Here is a 12,682-nt window from a genome sequence, read left to right as displayed (position 1 = left end):
GATTCTACCAAGATTGAACTCTTTGGCCTGAATGCCAAGCGGCAGGGACGGGGAGACTAATCAGGATCGAGGGAAAGATGAACGAACCAAAGTACAGAGATCCTTGATGAAAACCTGCTCAGGACCTCAGACTAGGGCGAAGGTTCACCTTCCAACAGGACAACGACCTTAAGTACACAGCCAGGACAATGCAAGAGTGACTGGGACAAGTCTCTGAATGTCCTTGAGTGGCCCAGCCAGAGCCCGGACTTGAACCCGATCGAACATCTCTGGAGAGACTTGAAAATAGCTGTGCAGCGACGCTCCCCATCCAACCTGACGGAGCTTGATCTGCATAGGAATGGGAGAAACTCCCCAAATACAGGTGTGCTTAGCTTGTAGCATCATACCCAAGAAGACTCGAGGCTGTAATCACTGCCAAAGGTGCATCAACAAGATACTGAGTAAAGAGTCTGCAAAAATGCATACAAAGCAGTTTTTGCTTTGTCATTATGGGGTATTGTGTGATGAGGGGGAAAACTATTTAATCCATTCCGAATGCACTGTATGTAGTGCGGTACTTTTGACCAGCCACAGCCTTGCCTGTCTGCTACATAACAACAGATAAAAGTCTTAGATAATAGGCTTAGAGTCTACACTTTCTTAAGTGTCTTAACAGGGTTATCTACAATCAGTCTCTGACAATTCTGTGAAATCTTGGCTCTCATCTCTCCTGGGACGACTTACATTCCTTCACAAAGGCTTAGAAATTTGCCCTGCCTGCTCTTTGAAGTTTGAAGGGAATAGAGATGGGAAGTTCTCATGCAATTGGGTTTTGTGTAAAGTTTCAGCTGGTGAGGATTGAAATGTTGATTTTTTTTTTTTTTTTTTTTTTTTTTTCCAATGCCATTGTCATAACGGGAATTTATATACATCTCTTATATGAAATGTTCTGTTTGACGGTGATTTGATGCCAGGTTTTGGCTTTATCGCTCTGGTGAACTCGTGATTGGGTTGAGACTAGAGTGACCATGGCATTTTCCCTTTAAACCAATTGTAATTTGGGAGACGCTCTCTCTGTGTGTCTCTGTCTGTATTTTATTTATCTCGCTTTGCAGTAGGAAATAGGCTGCCATTTCAGATTGGCCCCTACAGTTGGGCGTTTCCCCCTCTCCCAATGCCTCCCGTTCCCCCTTGAGGTTCTACTCCCTGGCTCAGTTACATTTGGTGTCTTGTGTTTGAATCTGTTTTGAGCGTGTTTGGAAATGCTGCACAGCCCTGGATGCCCCTCCTCTCCCTCTCCCCTCTGTGCCTTAATTAGGAAGAAAGGGGAACAGACAGCATTTTGCTGTGTGTGGAATGGAACCTAACCCACTGCCAAGTCACGTCCAAAATGAGGAACAGCATCCTAGCGCTCAGTTCTTTCCAACCTGAGCAAAGCCACACAGGCTAGCCTGACTAGTGTAGCCTAGCGTAGCACATGCCCAGTAGGACCAGGGATGGGAATGATGGCCAGTAAGGAGAGATTTCAATCTTTGAGGAGTTACGCTAAATGACACAACATACGAGCCATGGGTTTTCTATTAGCAGATAAGGATAATGCACAGGGGGATTAACTAACCCTCTCTGCTGCTCTTTCTCGCTCTCCTTCTGCTTTCTCTCCCTCCAATCCCCCCTCCCGCTGTTTCACATAGGTCATGTTTAGATTGCACTGGGCTCCAAATAGTTTAACTTGATAATTGAACTAATAATATCCAAATGGTCTTTCTCTCCTTAACAGCATTCCCCAGACTCCAGACACACACAAGCACATACACACCCTGTCTAGCGTTTTTAAAGGGGGATACTGTTTCGTTATATCCCTACATGGACCTTTTAGTATTTTCCTAGGATTTGTGACGTAGTCTATTTTTTGGGGGGATCACATATCAGGAATTGATAGTTATCGTATTGCGTAACACATCAGGTGGACATTTATTTTTCAAAATCAAAGCATTTTTTACAAATTTGTCTTGTTTTCATGTTTTAGGCTTGGGAAAGGCTGACCAATTTCTCACTTGAGCCCTGTTTGTGCAAAGGTTCAACGCATATGGCTGTACAAAGATGTGAACGCCTGGTTGATTTCTCTGGAGTAATAAAGTGTATGTTTCATATGATAGTGTGTGATCTGAGGACTGCACTGTACATCGAGACAGGAAACAACAGAACGTCATCATCGCTCAGAAGTTATTACTCTGGAGCACCACTCCCGAAATACAGGAAGAGTTATAAAAATGAAATACTGTCCAAATGAACAGGTAGCAGATAAACATACCAATACTGTATATGATTTACACACGTTTAGAAATGATTAATAGATATATCATGCTAAAGCAACTTAAAGTGCAGTGAGTATGTTTTTGAATTTGTGGCTCTAGTGGGAATTTGAACCCACAACCTTGGCGTTGCACACGCCATGCTCTTACCAGGACCAGGAAAACACATCTTGATTAACCAATCCAATTGTCTTCCTATATGGTGTACTGATGTCAGATGCCCGTCTTCATACTGCATATGTGCATGTATGAGCAACTCTATCCTGACATAAGGATTTTTCTTTTTTCTGCAGATCGTGAGGACCAGTCCATTCTTTGCACGTGAGTAAAAAAATAAACATTTGACACTTTACACTATCCACTACACTTCACACTATACAGTACGTTTGATCCTAAAATACACCTTGTTGTTTTTTTCTCCCCACATTTTTCCTAGACGTCACATGGTTGGATGGGGGGGGGGGGGTGTTGAAGATGGAACAGTAACAGTTATGTAACCCATGGGTTACATAAACACACACTGTGTCTGAAATGGCATCCTATTCCCTATGGGCCCTATGCGCCCTGGTCAAAAGTAGTGCACTACATAAGGAATAGGGAGCCATTTCAGACACAGCCACAGTTAAACAAAGGAGATACCTCTAACATCAACATGACCTTTTCCCAGCCTGCTACTGCACTACCCTAACACACTGTGGTCTGTCTGGTGGGAATGAACACTTTGGGGGACAACTATGGTGACATGTCTGACTGGTTTGACAATAAGGATGACAGGAAGTTCCGTGGGTATTTTGGTGAATCTTAGCTGAAATTCTCATGTCATACAGATGTCGGATTTTAATTTGAGACAGTTTGCTACAGCTGGAGAATAATCCTGCAGCATCAAGAAATGTGAATTATTTTGTGGCTTATAATAAACTTTTTTGTAGGGATTGATACTTTTGTTTTGGCAAATAGTCTGACATTTTTAAGTGGAAATTACAAACTTTAGAAGCTGTTTAAAAACTAATTCACTACAAGTTAGAATTTCCTGCTGTGCATGACAATGCTTAGCAACAAAATAGTGATCAAATTAAGATCCTACATCTGTATGTTGTGGGAACCATTATCCAGGGAGTTGTGGGGTTAGAACACTTCTCTTCTCTCTTTTCTTCTCTCCTTTCTCCTTGCCTCCCCTCTGTCCTATCAGAGACAGGAAGTATGCCCTGTCCTGATTATAAAGACAGATTTGTTTTTGTTTGGGCTCCATTTTGTTTGTTTACTCATTGTAGAGCAATTATTGAGAATATCTCTGGGACTCTGGGAGAGAAATGGAATTGCTTGTCTTATTCTAGTTACTATATAGGCTAGGAGTTGTCAGGCCACACATTCAGGAACATTTTTGGGCCCTAGTTCTATGGGTTTTAGCTAGTCGGGTCTACTACACAAAACCCACTACACTTCAGCACCTCTTGGCATGTTGTTTGACCTCGTGCCTAGTTACAGTAAGCCCTACTCTACAGTAAGTCAGAGCACCTTTCCTGTCAAGCCTCCAGTGTACCCAGTAGAGGAAATGGGAGGGTCCCTGTCTAAAGTAGACTGCCCTGGAGCTCCACGCTCCTTCTATTCTAAACGGATTGATGCCAGGATGCAGCATTCTCTGATCAAATCAACTCACTTCCTGAAGTTTTTTCAAAATCCCTGTTGAAAGATTCCTGGAATCAGTAGGGAAAAATCAGAGCAGACATCCTCCAACAGGGATTTCAGAAAAACCCGGGAGGTTTTGGGGGAAAAAAAATCACCTCTAGTTGGGTCAGCTAGGTATAAGCATGCTCTCTATCCGTATATAGGTGAAACATGCGCTACGGGGAATGCCATGTATGACATGCTCCCTGAGTGTGTATGAAATGACACTGATTTATTGTAAAAACATATGAACCAGGGACCGACTGTTGTCGCCATAGCAAACAGGGGTTTGACCTGGTGATGATGGCATTACTTTGTATATTGATAAACATGACATAGCACACGTCATGGCATACATAGTCAACATACAGATGTTGGATCTTAATTTGATCACCCTGGTGTAAATCAAATCAAATCAAATTTTATTTGTCACATACACATGGTTAGCAGATGTTAATGCGAGTGTAGCGAAATGCTTGTGCTTCTAGTTCCGACAATGCAGTAATAACCAACAAGTAATCTAACTAACAATTCCTAAACTACTGTCTTATACACAGTGTAAGGGGATAAAGAATATGTACATAAGGATATATGAATGAGTGATGGTACAGAGCAGCATAGGCAAGATACAGTAGATGGTATCGAGTACAGTATATACATATGAAATGAGTATGTAAACAAAGTGGCATAGTTAAAGTGGACAGTGATACATGTATTACATAAAGATGCAATAGATGATATAGAGTACAGTATATACGTATGCATATGAGATGAATAATGTAGGGTAAGTAACATTATATAAGGTAGCATTGTTTAAAGTGGCTAGTGATATATTTACATTTCCCATCAATTCCCATTCTTAAAGTGGCTGGAGTTGAGTCAGTGTCAGTGTGTTGGCAGCAGCCACTCAATGTTAGTGGTGGCTGTTTAACAGTCTGATGGCCTTGAGATAGAAGCTGTTTTTCAGTCTCTCGGTCCCAGCTTTGATGCACCTGTACTGACCTCGCCTTCTGGATGATAGCGGGGTGAACAGGCAGTGGCTCGGGTGGTTGATGTCCTTGATGATCTTTATGGCCTTCCTGTAACATCGGGTGGTGTAGGTATCCTGGAGGGCAGGTAGTTTGCCCCCGGTGATGCGTTGTGCAGACCTCACTACCCTCTGGAGAGCCTTACGGTTGAGGGCGGAGCAGTTGCCGTACCAGGCGGTGATACAGCCCGCCAGGATGCTCTCGATTGTGCATCTGTAGAAGTTTGTGAGTGCTTTTGGTGACAAGCCGAATTTCTTCAGCCTCCTGAGGTTGAAGAGGCGCTGCTGCGCCTTCTTCACGATGCTGTCTGTGTGAGTGGACCAATTCAGTTTGTCTGTGATGTGTATGCCGAGGAACTTAAAACTTGCTACTCTCTCCACTACTGTTCCATCGATGTGGATAGGGGGTGTTCCCTCTGCTGTTTCCTGAAGTCCACAATCATCTCCTTAGTTTTGTTGACGTTGAGTGTGAGGTTATTTTCCTGACACCACACTCCGAGGGCCCTCACCTCCTCCCTGTAGGCCGTCTCGTCGTTGTTGGTAATCAAGCCTACCACTGTTGTGTCGTCCGCAAACTTGATGATTGAGTTGGAGGCGTGCGTGGCCACGCAGTCGTGGGTGAACAGGGAGTACAGGAGAGGGCTCAGAACGCACACTTGTGGGGCCCCAGTGTTGAGGATCAGCGGGGAGGAGATGTTGTTACCTACCCTCACCACCTGGGGGCGGCCCGTCAGGAAGTCCAGTACCCAGTTGCACAGGGCGGGGTCGAGACCCAGGGTCTCGAGCTTGATGACGAGCTTGGAGGGTACTATGGTGTTGAATGCCGAGCTGTAGTCGATGAACAGCATTCTCACATAGGTATTCCTCTTGTCCAGATGGGTTAGGGCAGTGTGCAGTGTGGTTGAGATTGCGTCGTCTGTGGACCTATTTGGGCGGTAAGCAAATTGGAGTGGGTCTAGAGTGTCAGGTAGGGTGGAGGTGATATGGTCCTTGACTAGTCTCTCAAAGCACTTCATGATGACGGAAGTGAGTGCTACGGGGCGGTAGTCGTTTAGCTCAGTTACCTTAGCTTTCTTGGGAACAGGAACAATGGTGGCCCTCTTGAAGCATGTGGGAACAGCAGACTGGTATAGGGATTGATTGAATATGTCCGTAAACACACCAGCCAGCTGGTCTGTTCATGCTCTGAGGGCGCGGCTGGAGATGCCGTCTGGGCCTGCAGCCTTGCGAGGGTTAACACGTTTAAATGTTTTACTCACCTCGGCTGCAGTGAAGGAGAGACCGCATGTTTCCGTTGCAGGCCGTGTCAGTGGCACTGTATTGTCCTCAAAGCGGGCAAAAAAGTTATTTAGTCTGCCTGGGAGCAAGACATCCTGGTTCGTGACTGGGCTGGATTTCTTCCTGTAGTCCGTGATTGACTGTAGACCCTGCCACATGCCTCTTGTGTCTGAGCCGTTGAATTGAGATTCTACTTTGTCTCTGTACTGACGCTTAGCTTGTTTGATAGCCTTGCGGAGGGAATAGCTGCACTGTTTGTACTCGGTCATGTTACCAGACACCTTGCCATGATTAAAAGCAGTGGTTCGCGCTTTCAGTTTCACGCGAATGCTGCCATCAATCCACAGTTTCTGGTTAGGGAATGTTTTAATCGTTGCTATGGAAACGACATCTTCAACGCACGTTCTAATGAACTCGCACACCGAATCAGCGTATTCGTCAATGTTGTTATCTGACGCAATACGAAACATGTCCCAGTCCATGTGATGGAAGCAGTCTTGGAGTGTGGAGTCAGCTTGGTCGGACCAGCGTTGGACAGACCTCAGCGTGGGAGCTTCTTGTTTTAGTTTTTGTCTGTAGGCAGGTATCAGCAAAATGGAGTCGTGGTCAGCTTTTCCGAAAGGGGGGCGGGGCAGGGCCTTATATGCGTTGCGGAAGTTAGAGTAACAGTGATCCAAGGTTTTTCCACCCCTGGTTGCGCAATCGATATGCTGATAAAATTTAGGGAGTCTTGTTTTCAGATTAGCCTTGTTAAAATCCCCAGCAACAATGAATGCAGCCTCCGGATAAATGGTTTCCAGTTTGCAAAGAGTTAAATAAAGTTCGTTCAGAGCCATCGATGTGTCTGCTTGGAGGGGGATATATACGGCTGTGATTATAATCGAAGAGAATTCTCTTGGTAGATAATGCGGTCTACATTTGATTGTGAGGAATTCTAAACCAGGTGAACAGAAGGATTTGAGTTCCTGTATGTTTCTTTCATCGCACCATGTCTCGTTAGCCATAAGGCATACGCCCCCACCCCTCTTCTTACCAGAAAGGTGTTTGTTTCTGTCGGCGCGATGTGTGGAGAAACCCGTTGGCTGCACCGCTTCGGATAGCGTCTCTCCAGTAAGCCATGTTTCCGTGAAGCACAGAACGTTAGTCTCTGATGTCCCTCTTGATTTCATCAACCTTGTTGTCAAGAGACTGGACATTGGCAAGAAGAATGCTAGGGAGTGGTGCACTGTGTGCCCGTCTCCGGAGTCTGACCAGGAGACCGCCTCGTTTCCCTCTTTTTCGGAGTCGTTTTTTGGGTCGCTGCATGCGATCCATTCCGTTGTCCTGTTTGTAAGGCAGAACACAGGATCCGCGTCGCGAAAAACATTCTTGGTCGTACTGATGGTGAGTTGACGCTGATCTTATATACAGTAGTTCTTCTCGACTGTATGTAATGAAACCTAAGATGACCTGGGGTACTAATGTAAGAAATGACACGTAAAAAAACAAAAAACTGCATAGTTTCCTAGGAACGCGAAGCGAGGCGGCCATCTCTGTCGGCGCCGGAAGTTGGTGTAGGATCACAATGCAGGAAATGTAAAGGTTGTAGTGTGTTTCAGGTTTAAAAAGAGTTCTGAAGTTTGTAATTTACACTTTGACATTTCAAACTTGAGTTTCTCATACGAAATTGTATCAACGTCTACAAAAATGTCCATTAATTATATTCCACATAATTCACATTTCCAGTTCCTGCTGTAGCAAACTGGCTCAAATTAAGATCCTACATCTGTATGGCGGCAAACAATGTAATGTACCATCTTTTGAAGTCTAGAGATTTTAATTGCATTTGCTATGACAATGTAATATCATTTATGAGGGCGCTGTTTATAACAGTATTGTGTTGGCTTTGTGACAGACTCCTCTTATAAATGGTTGGTTTTGTAAGATGCATTTCACATAAAAGTGAACATAGACAAAACATGAGCTAATGGACTGCTGTCATGGTGTAAGTCGCTCTGGATAAGAGCGTCTGCTAAATGACTTAAATGTAATGGTGTGGTATGTTGACAATAACATGTTATACACACACACACTGCAGTTTCCCATTCATTGCTGAATTTCTCCTCACAATCCTTAGTTACAACCAAAATAATAATGCATATGAAGTAGCCATATAGCTCACCAAATCCTTGCTGGGGTCTTGACATCTCATTTATTTGGGGTCATCTCTTTCTCTTTACAAGAATTAGTGTGGTAAGAGACCTAGCATTTCCAAAAGTGAACCAGACCTGGGTTCAAATGCTATTCAAACTCTTTCAAATACTTTGAGCGGTTGCTCTAGCCTGCCTGGAGTGCCAGATGGGCGGGGGTTTACTGTTTTGGAATTATTATATTATGTCCAATAAGCCAGGCAAGCTCAATCAAGCACAGACAAAGTATTTTTAAATGATTTTGAATAGCATTTGAACCCAGGTCTGGAATGAAAAGGGCCAAAGCCCAGGATGCTGACCAGGTATCCAGACCAGTGATCCACGGTGGCCACCCTGACCCTGGGATGGTTTAAGCCGTAAACTGTTAGAAGAGGAATCCCCTCACTTCGATATACAGAATGTGAGGTCTCTGTCTCAGGGCTTATAGAACTCCATAATCCCTGAAAATATCCTCGGAGACCTGTGTTTTTACAATGTGTTGAGGCCTGGTAGTGTTGTTCTAGACCTGGTGGAAGGAGTGACTCTGTAAGTGGTGTGTGATTTGAGGTCTGTGTGTGTTGATGCAGTGTCGAGTTGGTGTAGTGTGATTTTAGGTTTTTGTATGACAGTTAATGTTGGGCCTGATGTGAGTCTTGGTCTGTTGTATTTCGGTGAGGTATGAATGTTATGACGGAAATTTATTTATGATAACATTCATCACGAATGTAGGTCTTTTTGTAGGAGTGTAGTGTGAATCAGACCTGATGTACAGTATATGCTGTAGTATGAGGTTATGACCTTGTATAGTGTGAGATGAGGTCCTATGGATGAGGTACAGATGTAGGATTTTAATTTGATCACACTTTTATTGTTGAGTATTTTCCTGCACCTTAGGAAAGGCAGATGAGCTTCGTGAATTACAGAAATTCACTGTAAACCCGCACTTACAAACGGTTATATTAACAGTATTGCACTTTTCATGTAGTCTACTTTTGGTCAGCTAATAGCCTAACCACTGATCAAGCAACATTATGGACTAAATGTTAAAATGATTATTTTGCTATGACAATATACGTCAAATTAAGAGCTTACATCTTTATGGTGGATACTGGCTAGATTCCTGTCGGCCCCATGACAGACAGCCTCTGGTGGGTCTTACAAACACCTCTCCTTTTATGGAGTTGTTGGAGCCTGCTGGACGCTAGGCTGGGATCATTCAGACAGCAGCATTGCAGTTGGCGTCTCCAGCATCTAGAGATCAAAGGCCAATAAACTACTCTCCCTCATCCTTCTGTAGTTTCCTACCTCTGTTAAATATGTCCAATACCCACCCTTGGCCTTCTGGTTTAGAGCTGCAGGATATGTCATACATGTGTGCCCTGCCTTTGTCTTCCTTAAGCCTCAAATACACTGGATTAGGAATGCTGTTTTACTTGATCTGCCCTCTGTACATGGGTCTTTCCAGGTTCAGACCTTTCCTTGGACCCCCTGGTCTGGTAGTGGGTCAATCTGACCCTTTAGTTTCCTTTCATCGTGGTATAAAGCAGTAGGGTAGGGCTAATTGTTTGTTAGAGGCACACAGGAAGAGGTTGGATGGCATTATGTTACTTTGGATAATGGCAATAACATTGTGCTTGGGAGTTGATGTTGTTATTTCACTCACATGGTTCACGGTTTAATTAAAGTGAGTTATTCAACTGTGAACAACCTGTCAGTTCTGTTTTCCCTCTCTCTCGCACACCCTCTGTTTTTCTATCTCAAACTCTTTCTTTCACTCTCTCCCTCTGCCCCCCTCCCCCCCACCCTCTGTTTCTCTCTCTCTAACCCATCTCTCCTGCTCTCCAGTGGGGAGTCTGGTGCGGGTAAGACGGAGAACACCAAGAAGGTCATCCAGTATCTGGCTCTAGTGGCCTCTTCTCACAAAGGCAAGAAGGACACCAGTGCTGTAAGTATACTGCAAACAACGTTTTTTTTGTATTGTTTTTGCCATTGTGCCGTCTATGACAAGTGGCTATTGTGTGTCAAAAGTGGGGACCTCCCCAAGCCGGTTTCCATGCTCTAAGGGAGACTTGGCCAATGTGTGAGGAAACTGCCCCATTGAATGATAATTCTGTACTGCAATTTCCTCCAAATAGACACAGCCAGGAGCATTTGTCCACGTGAGTAAAAAAGGGAATGACCCAAGTGTGTTTTGCGTGTGGTGGTGTATGCGTGTTTTCTCCTAGAAAGAAGGATTGCATGCGAGAGTGGCTCACTGAGTTTTTTTTTTTTTTTTTTTGTAGTAACAAAATATATTTCTGACAAGATCCCCCTCCTATCAAGTTCCCCATCTCCTTTGTTGAGCTCAAAATAATACATTTAAAATGTACTATAACATGAGCAATATCATCCCATATCCCCATTGCAGAACAGTGTGCTCATAACTTCCTGATATTACCAGTTATGGACCTCACAACTAAAAACTGCATGATAGTGATTTTTTTTATTAACATGCAGCCCTCTCATCCAAATACAAAATGGTAGATAATATGTCAGATGATTTACTTTATATTCCCCTGAGATTGGTTGTTTATTGTTATGTCGTCCATGGTTTTCCAAAAACACTCTTTCACTGCCTGGGGTTGAAGCCCGGCATTGAAACGGTTAACCACCACCACAGATCGTCACAGATCAACAAAGCACAGTGTGAGCATGTCCATCTACCTTTTCCTGTATCAAATGACCTCATATCCTGTCACCGAACCCCCCTACCTCATCCCCTAATGCTAACATACACCACCCGCCATTTTGTCCTGTGGGCATTGTGGCGGCGTCTTGCTCCTCCGTAGCGTTACACAGTAGTTGTTCTACCACTTTTGATGATTTGCACCAGTGTGGAGTTTTTCAGACACCATGTGACCTATACGTGACCTTGTGATCTCTGACTTTTGACCTTTTCATCACAACAACCAGGTCTCTCTTCGCCCCTTTTTCTTTTTTAACTTGCATTTTCGGGCAGCTCTCTACTGTCAGAATAGTCATCATTGTATAGCAATGAAGGGATTAACTTCCAGGTCAAGGGTCAAAAGATGTTTTTCTTTGCCATTACCCCTCAAGACCTTCAGGAGATGCAGTGAAGCCCAATCATAATTTCATTGTCCAGCCTTCTCTACTACCCACTGGGCACACACTGGTTGAATCAACACTGTTTCCACGTCATTTCAATTAAATTACATTGAACCAATGTGGAATAGACGTTGAATTGACATCTGCCCAGTGGGTACTTAGTATGAAGCGATGTATTGGCCATGTATTCTAAGTAGTATGCTAGTGTGGAGATTAGAATGTAATTCATTTTTTAGAAGCCTACCACCAGCAGTGGACTTAACACGTCTGCTTTAGAACTAGGATGCGTCGCTCTCTTCTCCTCCCTCCTTTATCTCTCCATTTCAACAGCCTATTAATGACTGATCCTTCCTGTCGTCTGTCATTTCCCCTCGCTGTTTCTTTCCCTTTGTTTTTCTGTCTTTTCTCTCTCTTTCTCTGTGGCTGTCTGAAGCGAGCAGGGCCTTTTACCTGCTAAAATGTAAAGTATCTGGTTGCTACTCTCTTTTCACTCAAGTACCAGTAACTCGTTCTGTTTTAAAATCTATTAACTTGGGTGAGATTTCTTTTATCTTACTGGGAATTTGTCAATAAGAAATTTGGCTGTGTTATCATCAAATAGTTTTCTCATAGATCTAGATCTGAAAGGCATGTGACAGACACCTCTAAACTCCAGTTAAATAATTTACATTCATTTTCCCTGTGGTTTTGCACAAAAGTGTCCTGGTTTCAACTCTCCAGTCTAAAAACACCCATTAAAAAAACGGTGTAAGGACCACAACAAGCTAACAAGCTATCATTCTCGGCTAGTCAAGATGGGAGAGGTTAAACCATCCACTGCTCCCCCCTCCCACCTAAGCCAGAGGAGCATTATTAAGTGTGTGTGTTTGTGCACATTTCCGTGTGTGTTTGACAGGGGTATGCCTGCCTCTGACCCAGCCAGTAAGCTAACGCAGGCCCTTTGATCAAACTGCATATTATCAGATCTGTACAAAGCCTAGAGAAATGCAAAATATTTGATTTCTAGGAAGCAATAACAATCCTGTCATCTCTGCGGACCTGGAACAGACCCACTGCCTACCTACAAGCACACACTCCTATCACCACCTCTGCTCTGGCCCCTCTCCAGACCGGCAACACTCTGAATCTACCACCTCCAGCCACTC

The 12,682-nt window shown here is 43.9% G+C and overlaps 1 protein-coding gene across 3 annotated transcripts in view; it reads left to right on the top strand.

The window, feature by feature from the left end:
- The window catches only part of LOC135536425 (myosin-11-like), a 43,277-nt gene that overhangs the window by 11,530 nt on the left and 19,065 nt on the right, over nt 1–12,682 (top strand). For 2 of the 3 annotated variants that reach the window (XM_064962765.1, XM_064962779.1), the window contains exons 4-6: nt 2,588–2,615; nt 10,278–10,377; nt 10,568–10,591. In XM_064962765.1, the coding sequence (XP_064818837.1) occupies nt 2,588–2,615; nt 10,278–10,377; nt 10,568–10,591 (152 nt within the window). The remainder of the gene's footprint in view (nt 1–2,587; nt 2,616–10,277; nt 10,378–10,567; nt 10,592–12,682) is intronic. The other variant, XM_064962771.1, reaches the window with a different exon arrangement.

Source organism: Oncorhynchus masou, chromosome 5, assembly GCF_036934945.1.
Source record: "Oncorhynchus masou masou isolate Uvic2021 chromosome 5, UVic_Omas_1.1, whole genome shotgun sequence".
NCBI classification, from domain to species: domain Eukaryota; kingdom Metazoa; phylum Chordata; class Actinopteri; order Salmoniformes; family Salmonidae; genus Oncorhynchus; species Oncorhynchus masou.
The sequence above is the reverse complement of the archived record's forward strand: the minus strand, read 5'-3'. Positions and strand labels throughout refer to the sequence as shown.